This window comes from Oryzias melastigma, linkage group LG21 (genome assembly GCF_002922805.2).
Source record: "Oryzias melastigma strain HK-1 linkage group LG21, ASM292280v2, whole genome shotgun sequence".
In the NCBI taxonomy this organism is placed as follows: domain Eukaryota; kingdom Metazoa; phylum Chordata; class Actinopteri; order Beloniformes; family Adrianichthyidae; genus Oryzias; species Oryzias melastigma.
In genome coordinates, this window is record NC_050532.1 from 25,190,496 (window position 1) to 25,217,826 (window position 27,331).

Sequence of the window (27,331 nt, forward strand, 5' to 3'; positions counted from 1 at the left end):
AAAAATGGTGGTGGTAGTGTGATGGTATGGGGCTTTTCTGAAAGTTTAAGAACGATTCGTTAGAATGGATTGAAGGTCCTGCATCCGTTCTGTAGCAGAACCACGACTCAAACAGGAGGCGGTCATAAGTAAGTTCTCTTTTTTAACGCTTTCGTAATATTTTTAAAAAACCCATCTGCTCTAAAACAAATATAGGAGAAGACTCCCTAAAATACCATTAAACTTTTAACGTTTAAATGAAAAGGAAGTGGGAACAAAGGGATTGAGAAGGACGGGTGTAGCAAAGGCCGTACAGCAGCTGGTCGGCATCCTCCAGCCCTCCACCCTCACACTGCTGTGGAGTCGGCAGGCCTCGGCGTAGGCCTCCAGGAACTGGCACTCCAGCCCGTCCTGTGATGGGTATTTGCACAAGGTTTCTGAACAGGCACTGATGAAGGGCTGAGGGTCGATGTTGGAGTTACACGTGTCAAAGGGCGTCGTCTGCAGGACGCCACACCTGTTAAACCGAAAAAGAAATCAAACCATTGGAGTGACGAGGAAAGACGGGACGTCTCCCAGCTTTGGTTCATCAGCATTTACCATTGAGCCGTGTTGGTGCAGTTTATGGAGTTGTCGGCAGCATCTGCATAGATGGTGTTACAGCTGCGTGAAAACAAAAACAATCCTTAAAAAAACCCTTGAGAACATTTAATGAATGAATTAAAACCGTCTTACTCTGCAGCGCTGTACTGAGAGACTCTGACTTGGCTCAAAGTCGTTGCTGAATCTTCACATAAACCCTGGAAAGTTGCTCCATTTGGTCCTTTGGATCCAAGACAGATTGTGTGAAAAGTCAATAATGTTTGACAGGAAATTCTGCTGAAACATCAACTGCTTTGAAGAGTTTAACTGAGATGACACTGGTGCAACTTGATCTGCAGAATTGGCTGAAAGAATATAAAAATGTGTGGTTTGTTCTTGAATTTGTTCTTTCTTTGCTCCTGGAAGTTTCTCCTTTGTCTGCGTTTCTTTTAACGTTTTTGTCCAGACGTTAAGCAGACAGAGAGAAATGGAACGGTAAGTAAAGACTTCTCGAACACGGCAGGAGTATGTTTGCATAAACTTTTTGGCATGAGAGGCTAAACTGTATTTATTTGCAACTTCTTCCTTTAAAAAATGACTTCTCCTACTAAGCCTTAAAATTTACATTTTCCTCGTTATCTTGAGCACAAAGCTTCACTTAAACTACATCTGAAGGTAAAAGTTGCTTTTCCAAATGGTGTTATGTTGAAGGTTCATGTTTGGTTTGTTCTTACTTGTGTGGAGTTGTGAAGAACTTTCTAACACATTTTAAATATTTAATAAGACAATATCCAGTCTAAAACACAATTAAAAGATTCTCCTTAAAAACAGGATAATGGGGGTTTATCTATGTTAAATAATGGAACAAACATCACGTATCCGTTTGAAAACATCATGTTAGAGACTCCATGGTCTCGACTGTGTGAAAGATGAAGGCCTTCATGTGACCTCACCTGTCAGGTGGATCGTTGCCGTGGATCCATCAAAGACGACTGTCACTGTGAAGTTGGAGGCTGTGATCTTTGCCTTTACATCCGCCTGGTCTTTGGAGAGCTCCACACCGTGGAAGAGCTGAGGATCAGAGTTGAGCAGCAGATCTCTGCCGTCGAGCTTCAGGACAGAAAAGATGATTAAAGATTTCAGTTTCTTTGTAACAATTTAAGTTTATTAGAGTGAATAAAATACATTAGAAACAGTGATAGTACACCGAGACCAGTAGAAAACACTGTTCTGTATTTTTTCCACTTTTGAAAGATTTTTTTAACCCTTCTAAGCAGAAGTATTGCAGGGAAGATCGACTGTCCCACAGAGGGAGGAGCCAAAGGAAATCCACATCGTTCCTTAGTAGCGTTACTGTTCTTAAACGGGGAGTTTGTGCTTTTAAAATTGCAGTTTGGTTCACCACATGAACACTCGGTAACAGACATTACTACGTGTATCCATACATGAGACTCAGCATGAAGGAAGTCCTTTTCACATTAAGAAAAACAAAAGCAAAACAGTGTGATTTCCTCACACAAGTCATTGTTAACCGTTGAGAAAAAAGTATACAAGGATTCAACAAGAGTTCAAAGGCTTTTTCAGTTAAGATAAAACATCGATCTGCTTTCCTTCATCTTCAAAACTCAAACCTCATCATCCGATCAGTGATGTCTCAGAGTACAGACCTTTTCTTGTTTCCTTTTTTTGTTTCTTTTTTTGACATTTCATTTTGATTTCTGGAAATTATTTTTGTTCATTTGTGAATTTTGTTGTGATTTCGAAAATCAAATGTTTTTCTGTTGTTTTGCTTTTTTATTTGTCGTTGTGATTTTTAGTACATTGAGTGATTTGTTTAAGTGATTTGGACTTCAGGGACACCGTAGATTTCAGTTTGAGAGCACTAAATATAGTTTATTAGTACCTTAACTCTGCCACCTTGCTCCAGAGAAATCAGGTTCCCATCCAGACTCAGGATCACCTGATCCAGAAAGCTCATGTCTCTGCGTCGCCTCTCCTTGAGGACCCCCATCACCTGCAGGCCAGGCAGGGAGGGGGAGCTCAGCAGAGAGTACCCACAGCGGTCAGGGACGGAGTTCAGCCGTCCACTGAAGTCGATGATGGTGGAGCCGGTCACGGAGCACACAAAGTTCAAGGCACAGCTGATGAGGAGGCAAAATTCAGGAGATTTAGGGAAACGGGCCTCAAAACGATTCTGAAATGTCCTCAACTATCTACCTCCCGTCACCACGGCAACGCTCTGTAGGTCCACAGTCAGAGACGGCTGTTGCAACCCCGTTGGCATCGCAGGTTATGGTGGAGCAGGTGCTCGGGTCCTGAATGGTCGTGTTGGTCAGATAAACCGAGCCTGAAAGTGTGGAACACGGATTACAGCGGGATTATAAAATCCGATGGTTTTCTCGGATCAGAGTATCACTCCGATCATCTTTTGACCTGTTTTCAAATCATTCTCTATAGAGTTTTTTAATTATGAATAAAGAAATCAAGAAATCTGTGTCATTTTCCACTGTAGTTTCTGCAGAGAGGCAGGAGTTCAGTAGAAATTTGCCTCTCAGTTGTTGGCATGAAGAAAGCCTGCCCTCATTTCCCATCATTCCTTTGTTTACACTCTCTCCCACTAGCTTACAGCCCCTAACTTAACATTAGCGGTGCAATAAAATGGTGAGCAAAGTCGGAGCAATCCAGCTGTACAGTTTTGATCCAGATTCCAGCTCAGACGCGGAAAACAAAGACGTTCACGGATATATTCGTCTGACGGTGGATGCATCAGAATGGAGCGAAGCAGGAAGATGATATCCCACCGATTGTAGCACCTACGTCACTGCTACAGGCCTTTTCCAGCTGTTTTCTCCTGATTCACCACAATCACAATAGAATTGCTCCTCAGGGATTAATAACATTTTTTGAATTGAATTGAATTGAAATTGAATTACAATGAAAAATACTTAGAAGTGTAATTTTACGATTATTTTATTTATATTTGTCCTCCATCATCAGAAAAATGCCACAAGAAGATGTAAAAAACACAATTTACATCAGAAAATCTAACCTGAGAGTCTGCATCCACTCATGTCAGTAATGACGCCTCTGTTTGTTTCAGACGCCTGGAACGTCTGTCTGGAAACCCAGAGGCCGTTGACAAGAGCATCTGCTTCCTAGAAGACACCAGATTAGAGATTAGAGTCAACTTTTGTCAAAGTATGCTGCTTCAGTTTCCTCAGAAGGAAATGACCGATTTTAGTTTCATTCTCACATCTTTTTATTTGTTTCTAAGTCAAAGTGCAGAGAAGAAATTTAACACGTCATGTTAACCATAAATGTAAGTACAGCTTTTAGCTTACATAATGATGTAATTAAGATCCTAATTTGAGCTCCTGTCTTTCTGATGAGCAACAAACAAAGCCACAAGCCCCGCCCCTTCCACAGTGCACGCACACCCAGTCCTCAGGTGTTCTGATTCAGATTGTACTTCAGATACGCACCACGCTGTCGTCGTTATATCCAGAATATGTCCTGATTCCCAGGATTGATTGAGCTCCAAAATTTCCGAGTTCGACTTGCTGAACCTGTGGAAATGTGGAGGATTTTTAAGTTAATTCTTCCTCATGAGTAAAAGAGGTTTACACTGACGGTAAAACTCACCTGGGACATGTTGCTGTCCTTCAGCGGGATGACGTTGACACATTTCCCTGCAGACTGGAGGTTGGGCAGAAGTTTGTGGACTCCGGATCCGGTTGGGATTTCCTTCGTGAGCACCGACAGGTCCCCTCAGTCCGCCGTCCCACCGGACATCAGGATGCAGTCGTTGTCGATCCCTTGACCGTACGAGGCTTTGAAGCAGAGCGCAAACCCGTCTGCGCTGAAGTCCACCTGCTCCACAGCAGGAGACAGAAAAAATAAATACTTCATTATTTTCTGAAAAGTCAGAAACATCTGGATTTTCTACAAAACATTTAGACAAATGAGGACTTCTGGGACAGAAGAAGAACTTTCTGGAATTGGACTCAAACTAGTTAGTATCATTTCACGTTACTGTGAGGTTTTGAGTATAAAATAACCACATGAACACAGGTCGACACTCACATAAGCTTTCTCGTATCTCTGTCCGTAGAAGTGAATGGGGCAAGAACTGATGTTAATCTCCCCAGAACTTCTGAATGTTTGACTAGTGGAAGCTGCACCTGAAAGAAGAATGAATTTTTGTCTTTGAGGAGAGCTTAAAACGACGGAGGAGAACGTAGAAACTTCTCTATCCCTTTGATGTGTCTTCAAAATACAAAAGAAGCAAAATTATAAAAGAAAATACTAATAAAATGACTAAAATAAAAAAAAAACATGATGTGATTTTAAAGGAAAATCTAAAAAAAAAAAAGGTGAGCACTTTTAAAACTTTTATTCTGGTGAATAAACTATCAAAGTGAGATGAAACTGACATAAATGTTTCATAAATCAGGTTCCTCACCGGACAGAAAGCTGCAAGCAGTCAGGAACACCCTGAGGAACTTCATGTCTGCTTTAGTCTGTAAGATTCCTGTGAAAAAAGTATATAATATTTTTTTAATAAGTAATAATTTATTATCTCATCTTCAATCGCCTTATTCTCCTAACCTCACAAGGAACATGTCAATGTTTACGAAAGCTTTGCTAAAACTGACAAATCCATGACTTTCTGCAGGGAATCTGCTCCCAAAGACGCCTAATGAATAAAAATGAACGATCAATAATGAGCAGAAATGAGCCAAACTGAAGCTTTCTGACCTGTGACGATGCAGAAGAATGATGGAGAGCTCTGCGGTGGAGGACAAGTCTCGCTGGAGCCTCTCGGTCAACACACAGCTGCAGCACAAACAGCTGACATGCATGTACTGTCAGCCTCTTCATTCAGAATGTAGTTCTTCAGCTTCTGCAGGGAACATTCCATCTTTACCTCTGTAATTAACGCAATCACACGACAATGGTAGATGAACAATTAAGGAATGTTTGTGGCTTTCGGAACGTCTTTGATGTCAGGAACTCTGTAGAGCAGCATCAGCAGACTCTCCTGATGCAGAAATGAACGACGAGCACAACCTGAGCTTTAAGGCTCTTCTGAAGCTGACAAACAGAAAGTCACACATGAAGTGCTGAGTTCATGTCTTCCTGACTGCATTGACTTCATTTGGTTGGAGTTGGAAGTAAACATTTTCTATGAATGACATAACACTGACTCGGTCCAGCTCTCAGATACAGTCAATAAGTCTCAAGCGAACACTGAAGACCCTGAAGGCAGTCTTGTAAGGAAGAAGTTTTGTAACAATAAATCCAAATAAATAGAACACACTTGGTACTGCCTTCATTCTTTTCACTTAACATTTAAAGGGCATACATCATGCAGAATCAACTTTTTTTGAGCTTTTAAGTGTATTATCATGTTAATTTCTCACAAAAAACACTTGCAAAGCCTTTTTTTTTTGCTTTTGCTCCCTAATAAAAAAGTTTTTAATAAAGAAATACTCAGAAATGTAAATTAGAGCTTAATTTTCTTTTTATATGCCCTCCACCATTACAAAAATGGTACAAGAACATGTAAAAAACACAAGTTTCATCGGTGGCAGACTTAGCAGTTTGAGGTAAATAGCTAAAATGTGGTTCCTGCAGGAGTTGTTTTAATCTTTAAAAAAGGAACAAAAAAAAAACATCCTTACTTGGGTTAAAATGTTGAATAACTTCTTTATTGGTCCTCTATCAGACAGCATCACTATCAATAATCCAAATGTTTTGATGAGTTTTTAAAAACAAAAATAATGAAGAGACTGCTGGGAAGCAGACCTCACAACATCCACTGAAATTCAACAGGATATACACAAAATGAGGCTCTAAAGTAGAAATTGCATTTAAGGAACAGGTAAGTAGACGCATATTTATTTTATTATTAATATATCTGATGACGGCAGGTGAGGTGCCTCCCCCACCTGCACGTTCCTGGTTTAAACGTATATTAATAAGAAACTAAAGAACCAATTCCAAAACCGTCGCAATTCTGAATTCTGTTTTCTGGAATATTCCATTCCAAAGAGGTGGGGGAGGATAAAACATTTTCTTATGATCAGTCTTACACCATTTAATTGATTATTTATTTTTTAATGACAGAGTTAAACAATGATGGACATAACATTTATTTTAGACACTTATATTAAGTGTTCAGCTCAGGGGCCACAGAGTTTTGGGGGCCCCAGGCAATCACCCTCCTCTTCCTGATGGTAAGTTCGCCCCTGATCAGGATGAATAAATGAAAAAAAACAGCTCTTTTAATTTTTTACTGAAGGAGAAGATGCTTATCTTTTTAAAATAATTTCGAATCATTTTATTTATTTAGTATAATTATCCCAAATTAAGGAAAAAATACAGAGGATCTCTTTATTAATATATTTTTTTATTCAGAAACTCACTTCAAAGATTTCAGTCTTTGATGGATCTCTGAGGTTTTAATCTATGTATTTATTAATATTTCCAAGGAAATGCATTGAATAAGCTTCACAATTTTCTTCAGGCTTCATCATTTTATTAGTTGTTTATGTTTTTCATTATATTAACAGTACAAATGGCAAACTAAACCAATAAAACATGAACATGAATATGATTTTTTCTCTCATCTTCTCCTCTATTATAAACATTAAAACATATTTCCTCAAAAAACAATCAACATTTCATTTATTGTCGATAAAATGATTCTATGGAAAAGAAAAAAAAAAGGATTTGTGTTTGTGAACATTGAACAATCAGGCCTTTTCAGATCCACCAGGAAAATCCTACTGTCTGAACATTAGGAAGATGGAGGAACGCTGTGTACTTTCTCTACGTGATCTACAGATGCAGTTTCTAAAGAATCCTGGTTCACTTCAGAGGGTTCAGACAGCAGTTTAGGTGAAACCATCACACCTAAAGCCTTGCGAACAGACACACAGGAACATGGAGAACAGTGGGATGAACTGAAGGATTATGTCAGTTTCTTCTGCAGGAGCTGAGCAGATGTGGAAAACAAAACTCCTTTATTATTTATGACTAAACAAAGATGTCCAGGTGCCTGCTGAGGAGGTCCGTTCCTCCTCAGTGAAGTTTCCAGTTCATCTTTTGAGAGAACCTCAACCAAATCAACAAACTATTTGACAATAATTATATTTTATGTATATTGTATGTATAAACACTTCACTTATGATTTGGATCAACTATAATGTCAAAATGATGACATCATCCTCCTTCAGTTCCTTTATTCTCCAAAAGATTTATTATTTAAAATCTTAACTAGATTTAATATATCTATGTTTTTATTGTTTTATATAAACCAATAAACCAAACATGATGTTTTCTAAACATAAAAAAATCAGAGATTTTCCTTAGATGCTTAGATTATACTCATTTTAAAACAAAACATTATTTTGTCAGAATTACAATGAGGCTTTTGTAATACTTTGAATAATTATTTGTCTTTAGAAGAAATATATTTAAGCACCGGTATACTAGATTATAAATTAAATTATTATTTTCAATTCTTAATTTTATTGCTCTAAAAGAAATGTTTTTAAAAACTATGTTTAAATTCAGTTTAAATAGCAAAATCTCCATTTTGAAGAAGCATTTTCTCTCTGAATCTGTTGAATAATTGAAACAATCATTTATTGTTTTGACTGTTTTGATTTCATACTAGATCTGACTCTAATTTTTTTTAAAGAAAATTGTGACCTTTTTAAAAAAATCTCAGTCTTTGTTTTACTCCACGTTGATCTGAGAGGAGCCGGGTCTCAGGACCTGAAGAGTGACAATGAGTTTTGCAGATTTTCGGAACCAGGGGTAAAACAGAGCGTAGATCAGAGGGTTCAGGAGTGAGTTGAAGTAGAAGAGAACGAAGGCGAAGGAGGATGCCTGGAACTCGACCTCCGACCCTGTTAGAGTGAGAGAGAAATATGGGCAGAGACAAATGAGGAAAGCCAGCCCCACCAGTCCCAGAGTTCTGGCTGATTTGAGGTCAGATTTCTTCAGGGTGACCCTCGCCGAGCCATGAACGGAGAGCGGGTGGGAGCGCATGGCTCGAGCCTGAGACACAGCCACCACGAACACCCTTACGTACAGAACCACCACCACCGACACAGGCCCGATGAAGAAGAACAGAATATCTACCAGCCCAGAAAACTGGTCGAACACAACCACGCACTCCCCGTAGCAGGAGTTATGGCGGCCAGGCTGCCGCAGGTTGTCCTTCATCACGATGAAGACGCAGAGGAAGGAGAATATCCAGCACCCTGACACAGAGATGCAAACCCGCCTCTTCGTCACCTTCATGAAGTACTGAAGAGGCTCGCAGATCGCCACGTAACAGTCAACCGATATGAGCACCACCGTCTCCACCGAGGCAGATGTGATGACGTAGTCCACAATATAATAGCCCACACACATGACGTCACCCAGAAACCAGCAACCGTCTATGAGCAGGATCTGAAAGACAACCAGGAGGCCCACAAAGAAGTCTGAGACGGCCAGAGAGAGGAGGAGGAGGTTGGTGGGAGTTTGGAGTCGCCTGCAGGAGCAACACAGGAACACCACTGAGTAAAACCTCATTTACACACAAGATTTTCTGTTCTGCAGCCATTCAGAATACTTGAAGTGTGAGATGGAGATGATGACCAGCAGGTTGAGAGCCACAGTGAGCACAGACATGGAAGACAGAGTGATGTACATTAACATGGACTCTGCAGGAGGACGCCCGCTTCTCCTGCAGGAGGAGTTCTGCAGATGTGGAAAACAGAGACCAGCTTCTTTCTCCTGGGTCTGCATCCTTGGAGAAAGTGGGAGAACTCTTCAGCGCGTAACTCTTTTATGTCTGACTCCTCGTCGCACCTCCCTCCCAGGTACGGGGCTGGATCTGTAGATTTGTCCTACACCTTTGGGATCTGATCCATTGGTCGGTCTCTCATTCCCATGAGGAAGATGTCTTTCAGAAGAGTCAAACATCACTTTTTCAAGTCCTTCCTAAGGTAAGTGATGGACCATTGTGGGTCCCGATGCGGAATAATGAGGCTTTGAGAACAAAACAAGAGAATGAAGGGCTAAACAGATGGATGGAACGAGTCAAATCCATCGTAGTCAGACATGAAATGTTCAAAGTTTGGAGACAACAAAGACAAAACCAGATTGGAACACACCCAATCAAAACTCAAGAGATTCCAAAGGATTCTAAAAGCCCCAAAAAACTGTGTAAACACTTCACTACTGTAAAGTGTTGCATAGCATAAAGTTGATATTACATGAATTACCTAAACAGTTGAACAGTTACTGTAGTTCTAAGAATAAAGCTAAAGCTCTGGTGTTAAAGGACTAGAAAGGTGGCTTAGGTACTAACTTTTTCCAGAGTTGTTGAATATTTGGCACATTCCGGTTGTCACGAAACAGGCAGACAGATGGTTCCACGTGCAGCAGGTTTATTTGGTGAAGACAGGGCAATGGGCGTGATGCATAGGTGAAAGTCCACAAAGCTAGAGTTGGGACAGACAGGAAATCCAGAGTGGTCAGAATCCAGGCGAGGGTGAGGGCAGGGGCCAGGCGAGGCAGGGTCAGAGGAAAACAGAAGGTGAGAACAGGAGGAGAACGCTCGGCGATGCAGGCAGAGAGGCACATGCAAAGCTTCGCGGGGAGTGGAGTGTGGAGCCAGACTAAATGCTGAGGAGGTGATGAGGTGATGGGGAACAGCTGAGCTGGTGAGTCCAGGTGGTGGTAGGTGGTGAGCGCTCCCTCTGGTGGCTGGAGATGGTAGCAGCAGGTTGCTCCATGACACCGGTACTCTCTCAACAACTATTTTATCCCACTTCAGCTGTGAGAGGCAGTGACTCTACCCCTCCCACAGCTGAAGTAGCTTGTTCATTGATTTCTAGTAATGTTCACAGTTGCAGGTGGAGGAAGAAGTTCCTGTTTTAGTTGAAATGGTTCAGTCACCTTTTTGAACTGAAATTCAAAAACTTAGTGCAAAAGCTTGAAACAAGTTACAAAAAATGCCCTTAAAAATCAATGAATTTCTTGTGTAAGAAGTTGTACTACCTCTGATATGAGTTGGTCTGCAGTACATTTCTGATTTGAAGTTGGTTTCATTAAAAATTAAGCTTGTCTTAATTAGTGACTGGATGTCTCGGTTGGCTGCATGCAGGCCTGATGCTTGGGCAATCAGGATTCATTTTCCAGGGGGCGTGATGAGCTGAATCCGGTCTTGGTCCTTTGGCGAGAGCCTTCACGTTACTGCCCAACTATGTAGCCACAAGGAGGCCCAAGTCTGGATCTCCCTGTGTTGGTTCCCAGCCCGGATAAAATACAGAGTTGTGTCAGAAAGGGCATCCGGTATAAAAATCCTTGCCAAACCAAATGTGTTGAACCCTGAAGGGATATGCCAAAAGAGGAACAAAGCAATTTGTTAAGCCTGTTCCAGTAGTCTTTGAACAAAGACAGGTTACACAAAAGACGAGTCACACCAAAGACAAGTTACACAGTTACTACATCAACGACGGGTCACCAGGTCTTTACACAGACAAGAATGTCCTTTTCAATACATCTGGAGGAACCTCTCATTTCATGATAATTCAAGACTTTACTATGAGGAGAAAAACAGATGAACCTTGAATTTCACAGCATTCAAACACGAAGTATCTGGTAAAAACATTGCAAAAAAAAAAAAAAAAACACAAAAAAAAAAACACACAAATTCCATTTTTCAGAATGAAGAAAATCTGGATTGGTTGGAGTCATTAATGTTCATCTTTAATCCTTCTGACAGGCCTGCAGAAATCATTGCTGACAGTTAGCTTTTAAAGGATTACGCGGATGACTCGTTGGAGCTTTGATCAGTGCGCTCAGGTCATGGAAGCTGAAGCTTTGACAGATCACAGCGAGCGTCTTTGTTGAGTTGTCTGAATGTGAAGAGTGAACCTGCTTTACAGGCTGTAGCTAAGACACAGGCAGGCGGGTTGTGGTGTTTTTGTGGTCAATGTGTTCACTCAGGTACATTTTGTTTCATAACTTTGTGCAAAACAGCAGCCTTACTGTCACGATGACTGACTTGTTTTTTATTCCTGGCAAACTCATCATCTTTTGTAACTTTTCTTCAAGAAAGCCGTCTTTTAACACACAAAACTCCCTTTGCATTCCAGTTCAAACTGCTTTAGCTGTGTTTCTTTGCATTTGGGGTAGGGGACTGAAGATCAGAGGTCCCACCTTTCTTGTGTAATGTGTGTATTTGTGTGAGTTGGAGTATATTTTGCTGTGGGATAAAAGGCGAAATTGACAAAACAGCCATCCCCCAGTCCAAGGCCCAAAGTCGCCCCAGGCGCCCCATCACATGAAGAGCAGCCCCCCAGGCATTAACCCCTCATCCCACACAAAGAGATAAGAAGCTGGTCCCACAGGTAAGGAAGACCCACCGAGAGCTCTGGTCATATGCCGACAGGACCAAAGCAGTTGACCAGTCAGGGTGTCTCTTGTAATCATTGTCTCAGTGAAGACCTCAACCCACCAAACCTTTAAGGTCCAGCCCTTTAATGGCCCCCATTCCCCCCTGACAAACATACCTTCACTAATAATGACCACAAATCTGTCAATCCAAATGATCGCCATGAAAACATAAGCTAAATATTGTACTATGGTTAAACCAAGGAGCCAGCAGCCATCTATGAGGACCGTTTGGTTAAAAAAAAAAGAAAAGTCCCTTTGAGACTGCCAGTGAGAAGTGAAGGAGGGTAGTGAGAGGTGGAGCCTGCTGAGGACAGAACATCCATCCTTTGTCATACTGTTTTCATTCTGGACATCAGCTGAATGTACCTGAAGTGTGAGATGAAAACCATGTTCAGAAGTAAGTCAGCATGGAGAGAAAACGTTCTGCTAGAAGTGTTGGAGATCCAGGGAGCCTGTGGTGAAAATCCAAAAATATAAAAGGCCAGGAGTGTGGCAGGAAACGTAAAAACTCACAAAAGGAGCTTAAAGATGAGCAACTTATGAAACAAGGAAGAACTGGGCGGCCGTGGTGCAGCGATAGGGCGGTTGACTCCTGATCAGAAGTGAGCAGGTTCGACTCCCGCCTTGCCCGCCCATGTGTCGAAGTGTCCTTGGGCAAGACATTGTACCCCGAGTTGCCTCTGGTGGGAGGTTGGCGACAGTGTTCGGCAGCGGAGCCACCATCAGTGTATGAATGTGTGCGTGAATGGGTGAATGGGTCTGTGACTGTGAAGCGCTTTGGGCCCTCGAAGGAGGGTAGAAAGCGCTATACAAGTATACGCCATTTACCTTTTTTTTTTACCATTTAACTGAGCTGGTGACAAGCAGCAGAGAAGCTAAAAAGCTGAAATAGAGATGGGACACTCAAAAGATGATGATCGAGGAAACAGCAGACAGCTGGGAAGTGATAGAAAATAACAGTGACAAAAAAACCTGAAACCAGAACAGGAACCATAAAAACCTAAATGAGATCAAAAAAGAAAAGAAACATCCAAAAAGTATTATCCTCCAATAACCTACAGGATAACAATGGGTTTGGGAGGGGATGGGCATGTGCCTTTAGAAAGATGTGATGTTACTATTGTTCTTGTGCTTGTGTAGAAGGAACAGATTGCATAAGAGTCCTTTTTTCTTCCACTGTTCCAGTTGTTCAGAGCTTAAATAAGGGTTAATGATACTATACTTTTTTGCTTTTTTGTAAACTGGCACAATAACCGTTAATTTGTTCATATTTTATAATCTTTAATGTATTGCGTATACACTAACGAGCTGGACCAATGAGTTGATGGTGATCTGTTGAACTAGCTTAGGTTCTATATTGTTAAAGGAAACAAAAAGGTTTTACTTTTTAATGAACTTCAAATCCAAATGCTATGATAAAGTTTCAGTCCCTTCATTTGATAAAGATGATCTCAACAATACTTTGTTTTGGAACTTTTCATCTCCACAAAAGCACCCACCCTGCAATTGTAAGTCCATGAGGAACTGATGCATACGAGACACTGAGATAAACAAACCCATCCGAGTCGATAATGGCTCTCGCATGAGTCTGTCGCACAGAGGATTCACACCTTTTAGACGAAGCTTGGAGGCTCACCTCAAAGGAATCATTTCAAATTAAAGGTGTTGAACTCATGAAGGCAGGAGTTACATCCAAACAACAGGTGATGCAATACTTTCCAACTGTGTTTAGGTTTTTTTTTTTTCCAGTAAGTTTTTCACCGTTTTGAAGTGTGGTGTTCTGGTGTCGACACTTCTATTCCTGTATAATCTTCCTTTTCAGCCGTTGTTTGTGCTGACATGCAGGAATGCTTTGTCACACAAACGCCTGCAGGCTGTTTCCTTTTGAAACACAGAATCTGAACACAGATAAAGGAAACAAAGGATGAGTCATAAATGGGCTGTAGCAGATGTCCACTAATGCAATAATTAGAAAGAAGCAAATCATGTATTTGATAGAGATGATTTAATATTAGAGAATATTTAAAGATGTGCCTTAACTTCCTGTATTTCTCACCCCTGAAAGTCTTCTCCTGCCTCTCATGTCCATCTGTGTATGCACAAGAACAAAGAGTAAGGCGGGAGTTGTATAGGTAATAAAAAGAGAAAACGAAAGATAAATGGCTAGTTTTTTCTCAAATACCAAAATATGGGGCTCCTAAGACTAAAATAGCGTATTTGTGTCGTACATTGTCACTGCCAAGAATAGATCTTCACCAAGAATGCTTTTTGCCCCATGGTTGCACCTTAAAACATGAAGAACCCTTGGTAGGGGGTCCTTGGACATCCCTGTGAGCCAGCAGGAGATCTCTTCTCAGTGCCCTCCTCACTAATTTTAACAACACCCTTTAGTACACACACCCTTTAAACCTCAACAATAGACACTTCAACACACACAAACAAAAACAAACACGTACCTTACACAAGAAAAGTGGGACCTCTGATTATCAGTCTCTTACCCCATCCCTAGTATGTGGAACCAGGCCCTCTGTAACGTCGGCCATGTCCTTTGGATGTTGGCTTCCTGGACCTGGTGGCCCTCTCTCTCCACAAAAGGAGAGGGATCCCAACATAAACATATAAACCCCAGCTACTCGCTCAACATCATACATGTTTTCCATGATGTGGCAACGAATGAATTCAAGAAAAAAGAGACGGTTGCTCGGTGGCAGGAGCATCAAGGCACCGAGTAGCAAATTTGACGCATGTCAGAAGAGAGGCAGCGGACACAAAGAGATACAGTGAGAAGCCCGGTCAACCGCAGAGAGCTGGAAGTAGAGCTGCTACTCCTCCACATCCAGAGGAGCCAGTTGAGGTGGCTCGGGCATCCGGTCTGGATGCCTCCTGGACGCCTCCTTGGGGAGGTGTTCCGGTCATGTCCCACGGGGCGGAGGCCCAGGGGAAGACCCAAAAACACGCTAGAAAGACTACGTCTCTCGGCTGGCCTGGGAACGCCTCGGGGTCCCCCCAGAGGAGCTGGAGGAAGTGGCCGGGGAGAGGGAAGTCTGGGCATCTTTGCTTAGACTCCTGCCCCCACGACCTGGTCCCAGATGAACGGAAGAAGATTGATAGAATTTCTAAATTTGGCTCATTTGATTAGATGATTGATAACTGATGGAAACTTGCATATTCAATCATCTTATCTGAGGTAAAACATACTACACAAAAAAAGTAATGTAAATCTTTATAATTTCAAAGCAGACAGTTACTTCTTAAAGGAATTTAGTCAGTTTTCAGCAACTTTGAAAGCTATTTTGAAAGCTACATTTTACTACAAAAAAAACAATCTAGTAATTAGATGATTTTATATTTCAATTTTTAAAAAAAGTTTTGAAAACACTTTCATGAGCATTTTTTTTTCGTGCAAGCATGTTTCTCTTTTCTGTCACCTTTGAAAACATGTGACAGTTGGAATGTTAACTTTTGGTGAGAAATCTATCACTCTCCTCCATTCATGGAAAGTATTTCAACAAGCTCGCAAAAGAAACCTTTTTTTCTAAACAGTTTTAGATGCTTGTTTAGATGTTTGTTGGGAAGAAATCCCAGAATTCTGACACTAATTTAAAACAGTTCTTGTTTGTGCTTTCTTATGACCCCACTCTTATATTGATGTATGATCCTCCATGACAAAGGTGGACAGGATTTTATGTCTGCCACGGACACCAGTAAAGATAAAAAATCCTTGGAAAAAAAAGAGTTCAGAGCGCTGTCTTATAGGTTCCAGGTGACCCCACTTTTAATGTAAACATGCCTAGCATTGCACAAGGGTTATGTTTGCTTTTATTTTTAAAGCAACAAAACAAAGCCATTGACAGTATTTAGGAAATGTAACAAAACAGTAATACTGTATGGATAAGTAAAGTTTCTAAGAAAAGTTAGAAAGTATAAAAATATTTAAAAAAATTTAAAGCTACATACAAATAAATACATAGATGCTACGTTGAAGTAAAGCGTTAATAATTAAATTCCATGATGCCAAATTGGAAAACTGTGAACTCCCCATGTGTGCAGGTGGGATTTATCGCCCCCTGCTGCTCATCTTTGACATGACACCAGCATGAAGCTCAGCACGGGTGCAGAACTGCAGTCGGGTCAAACCTCTAATTATAGTAGATGTTGTTTTGGGACAGAGGAACTTTCCTCATTTCCACGTAGGTGGGGTTCTCCCTGTCCTGGTTGCTTCTCTGTGAAATAACAGGAAAAACATAAAACAGTCACACAAAAATCCGCAAATTTGTTTTAGAATATGCCTGACAGGTATCTTCAATCAGCCAAGGTGCAGCCCAGAACATGCAAATGAAGGAGGGAGAAAACAGTGAAACTCTGCATGTAATGAGCACAAAGCTGCTTTTCTCCGTTTCATTTTTCCCAGCTCTGCAGCTTAGATGTTTGCACAGGAGTCATTCTTCTGATCCGAGCAGGATCAGGTTTGGATCAGGTTTGTCCTGTTCCCCTGAATCATTCAGAAAACATTCACCATGAGTCTAATGTAGCAGCAGGTGACAAAGCCACTGTACAGGAGCATCAAGACCAGCAGACCAATCAGGATCCACATCACCAGAGGAGCCTCTGACTTAAGATGAGGAGGAGGAGGAGGAGAGAGAGGAGTTGGGGGCATGGTACTCTGTCTCCTCGTTTCCTTTTGAACTGATGAGAGAAAAGTGGAATTATTTCCTGCTTCTACCATATAATTTACTAATCAATCACAAAGTTCAATAATCATACAGAGAGAATTTATGTCAGACTAATAAAAGTAAAATTAAAAATAAACAAGTCAGTGTGAAAACGTGAGAAAAAAGTATTTGGGTCAAAAAAGAAAAGCTCATAGGAACTGCTTAGGACATGTATCTTTATAAACACCTGATTGACTCTTTTTCTATTTTTAGCTTAAATGTGGTAAAAAGTTTTTCCCATTAATTCATTTTTAAGTCTAAGAAGGCAGAAAGTCACATGAATTAGGAGAGTATTTCCGTCTAAAAACCTAAATTTAGCTGATAGAAGTTATGGAAAAGTTAAAAAAAATATTAACAACAGTAATTTTGTACGAAAATATGTATAAAAACAGTACGTTATTTCTGTCAATATTTTACAAAAGGGCAAAAACGAAATTAGGATTTTTTTAATTTGTAAAATAATTATTTATAGGGTCAAGCGTGATGCTAAAGTGATATGGGTTTATCTCTCCCACACATGTCAAAAAGTGACAGATGCTAATTTAGCAGCAGATCTGATTTTAATTTTTTTTTATTTATTTATATAGCGCCCTAAAATGAGCTTGATCAAACAAGGCATCGCACATTAAAAGTTCAAAGAACAAATTTGTTGCACTGTTTCAATCCTTAGTTCTATTTATTTGAAGCTTTTTCTGTTTTTTAGATCATGAAGATGCTCACAGAAAAATATATTTTTTCAGTATTTCAATTATTATTCTGCAGTTTTGACATTTTCAGGTCTATTTTAACATGTTTCACTTGTGGGTTTAGATTTTATGTTGTGTTATTTGTTGGTCTTCCGTGTCAAAACCCTTTCAGACCTTCAAATAACAGATGAAGAATTTGGAACCAGCTGCTCTTTTAATGGAGCTAGGAGTTAGTAGACTAAATAGTTAATGTGGAAAGCAGATGGATTGTAAAAAAACATTCACCTGTTCTGGTTATGACTGTTATCAAACTAAATGTAGAGAATTTTAAAACCACAAACTTCAGCAGAAACTCTCCAGATAACATCAACATACCTGGTTGTAGTTTGATTGGTTCTCCAGTTTCTGTCAGAAACAGATCGTTTATCTCTAGTGTAAACTCACACTGGTAGGACACCTGCATGGCCTCCTCTCCAATGTTGAACAGCAAGAAGACGACCTTGTTTAAAGGAGTTTGATAAAAAATATTTCCACAGTTTGAACTTCCCTTCTGGCAGAGAATTGTTGTTTTTGTTCTGAAATACAAAAAGAGATTACAGGTCTTGGTTGGTTTCTAAACATAATATGTAAACAAACATAACAAATATATTTAGTTAATTCAATGCAGGGGGTTGGATGCACTGACAGGAAAAAGATCGACAAAGTGACGATCCGGCTCCATGCTGGGATGGCCTAGCGTGCGACTGTGGTGGATGAGGATGTTAAAGAAACTAGACTCTATCATGGATAATCCTCTTTATAATCATCTGGACTAAACAGCTGATTCAGTCAAAGAGTTCAACACCTCCCTGCAATGGGCAAAAAGCTGTGCAAAGCAAATAGAATGAATGTTTGTGCACATTTTTTTCTATGGGCATGCTGCTGCCAACAGGTCGTGGTGTGCGCTGTACAACATGTAAAGGTGAGTTAGGTATCTTTTGTAGATTTTTTTTTTTTCAAAGTTGAAAAGCACTCCCGTTAGTTCTGCTTACGTGACACGTGCGTGCGCTTTGTGAGCAGCTTGACTGTTGGAGATGAGGGAATCAGACAATCAGAGTGCAGTTTGTGGGGGAATTCTTCAGGCATCCTATGGGAATGCATGTATCATGTAGACACCCCGGGCACGAAGCATTTGTGTGCGGTCAGCAAAGTAAAAAAAATGTTTGTCAATTTTATGTTTACTAGTGAAACTTGAAAACATTAGAATTTATTTATAGAATTAATGCTTTATTTTTTAAATGGAACTGATCAAGCAGCTTTATATTCTCTTTTGAAACTTGAAGCTTTTGCTTTAATTTTGAATTTAGTTTGCAATATATATGGCTTTTTTAGTAATCTGAAAAATTTAACTTTGAACAACCTACTGATGATTACACATTTCTCTTATATCATTATCACGTGAAATAAAAAACTAGATTGTGATATAAAAAATATCTATATCGCCAAGCCCTACTTCTTCCTCATCTCTACAGAAAAAGTGTTCATGGCATAGTGCTGCACCAAATAATCACAATATTTTCTTGGCAACATTCAGAGACAAATGATTGACTTCACACCAAGGAGGTCAACCTGTACTCTTATTTTTATATCCCTTATCCATCTCTGATGGATTCAGACTCACACTTTTCCAAGTTGAGGACAGACACTCACACTAGTCCACTGCTTGGAGGACAATTTCTACCAAAATAACTCCAGCATAAAAACTATCAAAGAAAAACTAGCACAAACGCGAAAGAAGCTTGGGATCGGATGTGTCATGTTTAGACTTTAAGTCTCAAGTCTTCAGAGTTAAATGCAATCAGAACTATCCGACAACTAAAACATGATTTGAGATAAACCGGACCAAGCTGAGCACTAAGACCAGAACAGAAGAAAAATATGATTTTGACAGGTCACTTACCCACAAACACTGTTTAGTCGAAAATCTTCAACTCTTCCAGATTGAGCCGAGTGTTCACAGACGATAATGGCTGACTGATTTGGGTAGATGTTCTGAAACACAGACTGGGTAACTTTGTAGCCTGTGAAGTCAAGCATAACAATGAATCAAGTTACAAGTTTTTGCTCTTTTTTTTTAATCAAGGTACAGTAGTAATAAATTCCTTACAAGAAGCATCAAAACATGAGCAATGTGTTAATATATGATCAAATGGAGTCCTACCATGGCTCATTTGAGCGATAAAGATGACCGTCAGGACGTAGGGTCTCATCTCTGCCCGGCTGCTTCTTCAAGCTGTGAAAAATCACACATGAAACTGAGCCATCAGATCATGAAGACTACTACTCAAGATGAACTCAACCACAGGATATTAAAGCCGTGACACGTCAAGAGCTGCGATAGTAATCAAACTCGTGCTTGAGAGGTGATATCTTTGGGTGATAACTTTAAGCTATTTCCTGTCATCTTACAGTTGCCCATTTGTGTTGCTTTACAAACAGAACAACACTTTTTGTAAAGCAAACCACTTTCTGATCAAGAGTCACTTTGTTCATCAACTTCCTTTTGTGCAAGCTGAGCTAGTAGATTATGTTGTAGGTTAGGGTTCAAACCCTACAAATTCATGTTTTTTAAATATAACTTGCTATAGATTTAAACCACATTTAAAATGTGAAGAAGTATATTTCTACTCGCAAACAATGTGTTGTAATGATAAAAATATCTTGGAGTTCTAAATAAAACACGAGTCTAAAATGAATGGAACTATTTGTACTGTTGTTTGTCAAACTGTTACGATACACTTTAACCAAGGATAAGTTGTAGAGACATGACCAACAAACAAAATCTCCAAAATTTTCATACCAAATTTGATTTTTGGTAATCAGATTTCACTCCCTCCTTTTTACTTTCTTTATCAAAAATTACAAATGATTAAATACATTTAAGAAAAACTATTTATTTAATCATCTCTTTTAAAAATTTGAAAATCAAACTGACTTACCTGTGTGTGGTTTGAAGTCCAAGGAGACGCTCCACATTTTTGTTTCGGCCAAGTTGGCAGGTTAGACTCGGTTTCTCTCTTTTTCTTGTTTTAATCATTTATTGTCTGTTTCGGTTTTTCACAGTGAAAGTATAAGAAGCCCTTTTTTAAAGGGCAGTCAAATTATCGTATTAATTGTAATTAAATAATTTGTTGTAAGAGGTAGCAACCTGTAATGGTTTTCCAACAATCTTGAAGGAGTTCCCTGAAGTGTTTAGCACTTGATGTAGTGTAAAGTCACGATGAAACAGTAAACTGAAACAGTAAACGTGATAATAAGCAGTTCTGACAATAGATTTGATCATCATTTCACTCAGTTCACGATTATAAGATCATCTCATATATATATATATATACATATAAAAACTTAAAAATGTGAACAAAATATAACCAACAAATCAATTATTTATACTTAAGAAACAAATAAGAATACTTCGTAGCTCCATGCAAAAGCTTCAGGTGAAACATTTTAACAAAAACATTTTTTACAAAACAAAAGAACTCAAACTCAAGACAATGACTGAGAGCACGCCCCTGCTCTTACTTGCAAGCGCCGCGCAACTCTCCTTTTCTCGTCTTACGCTTATTTATGATTAAGAGTTATAATGGAATTATTTACTAGTGTGTATTGACATGTGTATTTTCCAATCAATTTTATGACTAATTATTAGGTTTTTAAGAAGAGGCTTAAGACTCACCTTTTAAATTCTGCTTTTAGTTGATCTTATCTGCCTATTTATTCTTTTAGTTTTAATATATTAGTTTATTTCATTTTATCTTATGAATTTATACCTATTTTTGATTTTGCGTTTTGAATGCATTTTATGTATTTCATTTAAGCATTTTACATTGGTTTTAACCCCAGTGTTTCCTGTGGGTTCTATCATATCAGGGCTTGTCTGCTTGGTCTGGGGCCGTTGCCGTGGTTCTCGCCGTTGCCGGGGCGGCTGGAGTCCTGCACTGCAGCCTCACAGCTGTGGAGTGGACTCCGTTGCTGTCCCGGTCTGGGTGGGTGCCATGCCGATGTTCCTTTGACTGAGCTGGTCCCTGGTATGATAGAATCCTCAATACTGTTTCCTCACAGCAGAGTTAAGTTTAAGTTTATATTAAGTTTATTTTACAAGTTTCTCAATTTTCTTTTTAAGTATTGTGTGTGGGGTCATGGGTGTAGGTGTTATGGGTAGGGTGTGTGTGTGTGAAGTGTGGGTTGGGCTTTTACTGTGTATGTTTTGTTTTTAAATGTGAAGCGTTTTGAGTTGCTGAGAGTATAAAATGCGCTTTTATGAATGAAGTTTGATTTGATTTGATTTTGTGGCCTGCCGATTGTGGTTTGTGCACAACAACAAGTTTTTTTAAATAAAATGTTTTCATCTCCTCCTGAATCACTTCAATTTAAATAAAAAGAACGTTGTTTAAAATCATAATTTTCTTTATACACGATCTTCATCAGGAGAAAATGCAACAAGAACATGTTAAAAAAAACACAGACACACGAGTTTCATTAGAGTGGGTCTTTAACTTCCAAAAAAGATTATTCAACCCCTAAAATCCAATTTGAAGTATTTAGAACTTTATCTGTAAGTATTAAGACCTAAGATCCATTGATGACAACAAATAGATTCAGACATTTTTAGTTTATTATACTATTTTTAAATTAAGTAGCAAAAAAAACCTGGGGTTTATGATCATTCAGCTAAACTTTAAACTTTCAAAATTACACTGAAGCTATTTTAAGGAAACTTTTAATGTTTAAACTAATTCTTTTTTTTTTACTGTTTTTCATTAAAAAATATTGACATGAAATTATATGGCATTTTAAAGCTGCACATCCCTAAGAAATCAAACTTATTACAGAAGGGTTACACAGAACCTAAAACATGTTTATATTTTAGTAAAACTCAAAAAGAAAACCAAAGAAGATGTTTTTTCACCCAGCTGCTTCTTCACACATTTATTATCATCCATCATCGCTGCTAAGCATGCAAAATGATCTTGTATCACTACTGTCAGCAGAGTTTTTTTTTTTTTACATCCTGTTTTTTAGCACTTGAGCTTCAGCTGCTTTTTTTGTGCATCAGTTGAAAGGAAACCACAGTCAGCACTGATAGTTTGAACCTGGTGTTCTGGTTAGTCTGTTAGATAAAACTTTATCTTTCAGGCAAAACAAAGAGCAAAGCAGATTCATGTTTTCTTCGTAAAAACAAAAATGATAAAATATATCACAATAAATATGCACCAGCAGTAGTGCTGCCACAAACGATTATTTCAATAGTCGACTAATCTCCGACTATTTTTTTCGATTAGTCGACTAATCGGTTCGTGCGGTGACTGGATGTAAAACGCTCATCTTAACCATCATTATCTTTAAACTTGAGGTCTTTAAGCTCTATTCTAACTAAAATAAAAACAATAGTTTATTAATCTTTTAATGAATCATGCAGCTTTTCTCCTTCATTTGTTTCTGGCATTAAAATAAGATTTAAATCAAATGAGGTAATCTGAATCAACTACAGAAAACTTATTAAAGCCTGCAATCCTTTTTTAAAGCTTTAAAACATATATTTAATAAAACATGTATAAAGTATTTCAAAAGCTATTTGCAGATATAAATACACTCAAAATATTTGCTCACTGGGGCCCATTTATTAAAGCAAAACACTAATGACATCTTTGAACTGAAGATATTCCTATATAAAACCTGAGGATGCCCAGATAAACAAAGAAAATAAATAAAAATGGGGAAATTTATATTTTAAAAAGGGAGAAAAGCATGGGATGTTAGAATGAACAACAGTACTTTCATTCTTTCACCACCTACATCCACTGCACATGCGCAGACCGGTACTTCATATTGTTCAGTTTGGGGGAGAACCCATAAATCTGTGTTACTTCTTTAATGTTGTGGTTGTTTTGCTGTTTGTTGTCGTTTTGTGACTTTAAGTTACATTTACTTGTAGCTTAATGCAGATAATGTAATGCTACACTTGTAAACTTAGCTCTGGACTTTTAGGTGAGCTCCTTCACTTCTGGGACTCGTAGTTTTAAATCGTTCCATAACTCTGCGGCAGATCTGTACGACACACAGCCTCTCTGTCTGCGCGGTGAATGTTTCATAATCTGCTCTTCGAACCGAACTATGTGATCCCGGCGCGGAATATGAATGAAGCCTTGGACGAGCGGTTCATTTCCAGCGTAAACTCATTATCGACGCCGTCCTCGCGGTGTTTGGTTAGAAGAGCGCAGATTATAAAACGTTCACTATGCAGACAGAAGCGCCATAGACACAGATCTCCTGCAGATCTTCTGGTTCATCTCCAAACTGCGCAGTAATGAAAGCCGCGGCAGAGCTAGCTGTGTTAGCGCCGATGTTAGCTTAGCTAGAGGAAGCTCTCTGTTCACCATGATCAAACTCAGTCACAACATGCTTCATCTTCAGGTGATCATTTATCAACATAGTGCTCTCATGGAACACAAGTTCTGTCTTGCAGAAATTAAATTTGACACTTTTTCCTCTTTTATTTTCCTTATGTTTCCCACATTTTTTAGCTAGCGTGTTGCTATGAGCCTACCGAGAACTTCCTGTGACGTCACTGCTGACCGGATTAGCACCACTGCGCATGTGTGACAAAGAGAACAGCAGACCCGGCATTAGAAAGCGCGAACCGTAGTTTTAAGATCAAATCAAGGAAAAAAAACAAACAAAAAACGACGCTTCGACGTCAACGACCAAATTATTCGTCGACTATTTTAATAGTCAATTAGTTGTCAATTAGTCGAATAATCGTGGCAGCCCTAACCAGCAGCACAAATTAGGTTTTATAATGTTTGTATTCAGATTTTCTCATTCCTCAGAATTCATTTTCTTTTTACAGCATTTTTAAGACAAAGGACAAAAATGTGAGAAAATTTAAATTTAAAAACAACTCTGCTCACATCCTCGTCTCATCTTGAGTTCAGGAGAATCATATTCTAGCATCTTCAGAATTTTTTTCAGCTTTTGATTCGGAAAAATCCTCAGAATATTTTATAACTGTAATTTACTTTAAAGTACTAAGAATTCTGAATGATCAGCAGGGTTCAAGGACTTGTTCCAGACATTTAAAGCACTTTACACCATTTTACTTGTTTGATTTTTTTTCTTAATTGTCCTTTATAAACTTACAATAGTTTAAAATTGTCATCACAGGTCACAGCACTCGCCACCTGCAAGCATTTTATCCTCTTTGGCGAGCACCAGTTAGATGGTTAGCGTCAAACTAATTATGCTTATTAGCCCATCTTTTGGTGAATTTCATTTTTTTATGCTATTACTCCACCGTCTGCATACGGGGTAAAAAAATAAATAAATAAATAAATTTAAAAAAATCGCATGCGATACGAGACACCCCCACCCTCACCCCTTGGTCACTTCTGTTCATTCCAGTCTGTATAACGTTAAGCTTATGGTGATGAGGCAGAAGAAATTGTGACAATTTTAAACAGGATCCAGACAGAACTGGAGGATAAACCTGCTGGACTTATAGCAACAACAGAAAGTGTTCATTTGGAGACAGTGGTGCTGTTAGACATTGATTCTATGATTCTAATGAACTGACTTTAAGAAGTGGTGGATAAATACAACAAAATAAGAAATTCTTATTTATAATAGAATTTTTGTGACATAATCTTTGTAACATTACAGAGCTGGTGTTGGCTGACTAGATGTAGAATCTTTTCTTCATTTCCAGAAGTCACAGTAGTTGATCTTTGCTTGAACTTCTGTAAAAGAATTTCCATGTTTGCACCATCGAGCGGGGCTTTCTGAAACCTGACAGTCATTGTGTCATTTCTTAGTTGGGAATCTGTGGATGCAGTTTGGGTTCAATATAAAGAGAGCCCTGGTCATGTATTTCACATCTGTCTTTGCTCTGCATTGACCCCAGTTAAGCTGTCAAGTCTGTGAGAACTCTCAACCAGCCACACACCTTTGGACAAACATTTAAACTTTGACAGGAGAAGTATAGGATAATGCAAGAGTTGTTTTGAATATTTCTTGTGTGCAATAACAAAATGTTCTTGTTTTCCGTAGATTTATCCAGTGGCCTTGCAAGAGGAAGGACATAAAGGTTTCCAGATCCGATACCTTATCAACGGATCATTCTAAGATCAGCTGAGCAGAACTGAGAAAAGACAAAAACTCCCTTTTTTAGCTGACTTTCAGAGTTCTTATGGCTTTTTTCAAACAGTGCTACTAAAAAAATTAAAAAAACTTTCTAACAACCATGACAAAATTAGTAACAACATAGAGTCCAAGAAACACTTTCAGATGTTTTAATCCCTACTTCCTCTCCCTCCTGCATGCTGAGTTTTCAATACTACAGGGGCAAACATTAGCACTTGGTTTTTTAACTGACAAACAATCTTGCCACACTTCAGGCATTTCAACTTTCGTCTGTCTGACTGCAGAATTAGCATTCGGATTAGTCTCTTGTCACCCCATTACTTGTGCCAATCCTCTTCTTTTTATCTACAAGCCATTGCATTCATGTAAACCCTGACTGTAACACAAAAAACGTTGTGTCCATTTACTGGTACTCTCTCCACCACACTTACACGAGCTAGAGTCAGGCAGGTACTAAAGAAATCAACTCTTGGATCGTTAATTGTAGAAAGTCTTGTGACTTGTTTTGATACTGTCATTCCTAACTAAAATTCTGAAACAAGCAGCTTTTATTCAAACAGCAAACTTTCTGTTGTTGAAAAAGTTTGACACAAACAAATCAAAATTTAGATGTGGACACTTCGCAGAAATTGTCCAAACAGTCCAATCTCTTCGTTTGGATTGAGCTATTGGCCAATCCTGTGTTTTGATATTTTTGAAGCCTTTGACCCCCTTAATCTCATTCTTCGTTCTATTTTATGTGAATTTGGTAATGCTCGAATGGCTCTGAACTGGTTGAAATTCAACCTGATAAGTTGAACAGTCCAAAGATCTCGGCAGACGAAGAAATACAGATCTTACCAATTTTGCAAGAGTGTTCCCCCTCCTCTTCTCTGTCAAAGTCTCTGAGCACAGTCATTTGCTCACGTGGTTTTTTTTCCCACTTCTATGCAGATGACACTCAGCTCTTCTTTTCTTTCCATCTTTACAACATAACTGTCAGCATTTGGAAGATTTGTTCTTATTTCACAGTAATAAAAGTATCTTTGCAGCCGAATGCAGATATTGTTTTTAAAAAGCCTAAAATTTAATCCTCAGCTTCCAATTACAGCCCTTATCAGATTCAAAGCTCTGAAACTTGCCTAAAGACTGATAAACTACACTGTACTCGAACACACTGGTCCAGGTGTATTCTCCTCAATGCACACTTTGATCTGTAAATGAGCGACATCTGGTGGTTTCTGCATAACATGGCAAAAGATCAGAAGCTAAACTTGTCAGCTCTCTGATCCAACAGGGATTAAATGACCATTTCGGCATTGAATGACCGTCTCAGCACGCAGAGCAGCTTTGTTTACAATCTTAAACCAAAGACTGAAAACTAAATTATTTTTTGACTACCTTGTCTCCTAAAGAAAAAAAAAGGTCCAGCATTGTGCCACTATGAACAAGTGTTTTCTTTTTTTGTTCATTTGTATTTGTTTTGGATAAAAGCATCTGTTAAATAACTAAAATTAATCATACAATGTTAATGTATAATGTTAATACAGAAAAACTGTGATCTAGGGCAGATCACATCAGCATTCGGAACTCAATTGCTTCAAGTTCCTTCAGTAATATAAAAAAACTTTGAAAGTAAGGGTAAAGAATAGAAAAGATTCTGAGGAAGTGATCAGCTAAATCAGAGGAACCTTTGATAATTGAAAACTCAAACTAGAGAGTAAAAGCAGAGACAAAACTGACGTGAAA

General features: G+C 38.9%; 3 protein-coding genes across 4 annotated transcripts in view; all 3 read right to left on the reverse strand.

The window, feature by feature from the left end:
- LOC112154975 (alpha-tectorin) overlaps positions 1 to 27,331 on the reverse strand; it is a 34,931-nt gene that overhangs the window by 4,426 nt on the left and 3,174 nt on the right. The window contains exons 2-13 of one of the 2 annotated variants that reach the window (XM_024286279.2): positions 5,320 to 5,490; positions 5,024 to 5,092; positions 4,645 to 4,742; positions 4,204 to 4,431; positions 4,044 to 4,127; positions 3,611 to 3,716; positions 2,779 to 2,908; positions 2,465 to 2,702; positions 1,515 to 1,671; positions 715 to 802; positions 580 to 642; positions 294 to 496 (exon numbers count right to left, since the gene is read on the reverse strand). In XM_024286279.2, the coding sequence (XP_024142047.1) occupies positions 294 to 496; positions 580 to 642; positions 715 to 802; positions 1,515 to 1,671; positions 2,465 to 2,702; positions 2,779 to 2,908; positions 3,611 to 3,716; positions 4,044 to 4,127; positions 4,204 to 4,212 (1,078 nt within the window). In that variant the 5' untranslated portion in view covers positions 4,213 to 4,431; positions 4,645 to 4,742; positions 5,024 to 5,092; positions 5,320 to 5,490. Of the gene's footprint in view, positions 1 to 293; positions 497 to 579; positions 643 to 714; positions 803 to 1,514; positions 1,672 to 2,464; positions 2,703 to 2,778; positions 2,909 to 3,610; positions 3,717 to 4,043; positions 4,128 to 4,203; positions 4,432 to 4,644; positions 5,093 to 5,319; positions 5,491 to 27,331 lie in introns of both variants that reach the window. The other variant, XM_036209554.1, reaches the window with a different exon arrangement.
- On the reverse strand, positions 8,147 to 9,965 carry LOC112154976 (trace amine-associated receptor 13c-like). Its single transcript, XM_036209555.1, has one exon. It carries the CDS (start codon positions 9,151 to 9,153, stop codon positions 8,308 to 8,310), a length of 846 nt encoding a protein of 281 aa, XP_036065448.1. The 5' UTR covers positions 9,154 to 9,965; the 3' UTR covers positions 8,147 to 8,307.
- LOC112154978 lies at positions 15,769 to 20,565 on the reverse strand. Its single transcript, XM_024286287.2, has 5 exons — positions 19,626 to 20,565; positions 19,365 to 19,485; positions 17,801 to 18,000; positions 16,544 to 16,713; positions 15,769 to 16,250 (listed from the first exon to the last, which is right to left on the reverse strand). Exons 1-5 carry the CDS (start codon positions 19,672 to 19,674, stop codon positions 16,167 to 16,169), a joined length of 624 nt encoding a protein of 207 aa, XP_024142055.1. The 5' UTR covers positions 19,675 to 20,565; the 3' UTR covers positions 15,769 to 16,166.

Bases quoted from the DNA above. Each gene is read 5' to 3' on its own strand.
- LOC112154976 (XM_036209555.1), bottom strand. From the start codon at position 9,153: ATGAGGTTTTACTCAGTGGTGTTCCTGTGTTGCTCCTGCAGGCGACTC.
- LOC112154978 (XM_024286287.2), bottom strand. From the start codon at position 19,674: ATGAGACCCTACGTCCTGACGGTCATCTTTATCGCTCAAATGAGCCAT. The intron at 19,486-19,625 runs GTAGGACTCCAT...TTGACTTCACAG, and splicing joins TATCGCTCAAATGAGCCATG to GCTACAAAGTTACCCAGTCT. The intron at 16,714-17,800 runs GTATGTTGATGT...TTCTCTCATCAG, and splicing joins ACCAATCAAACTACAACCAG to TTCAAAAGGAAACGAGGAGA.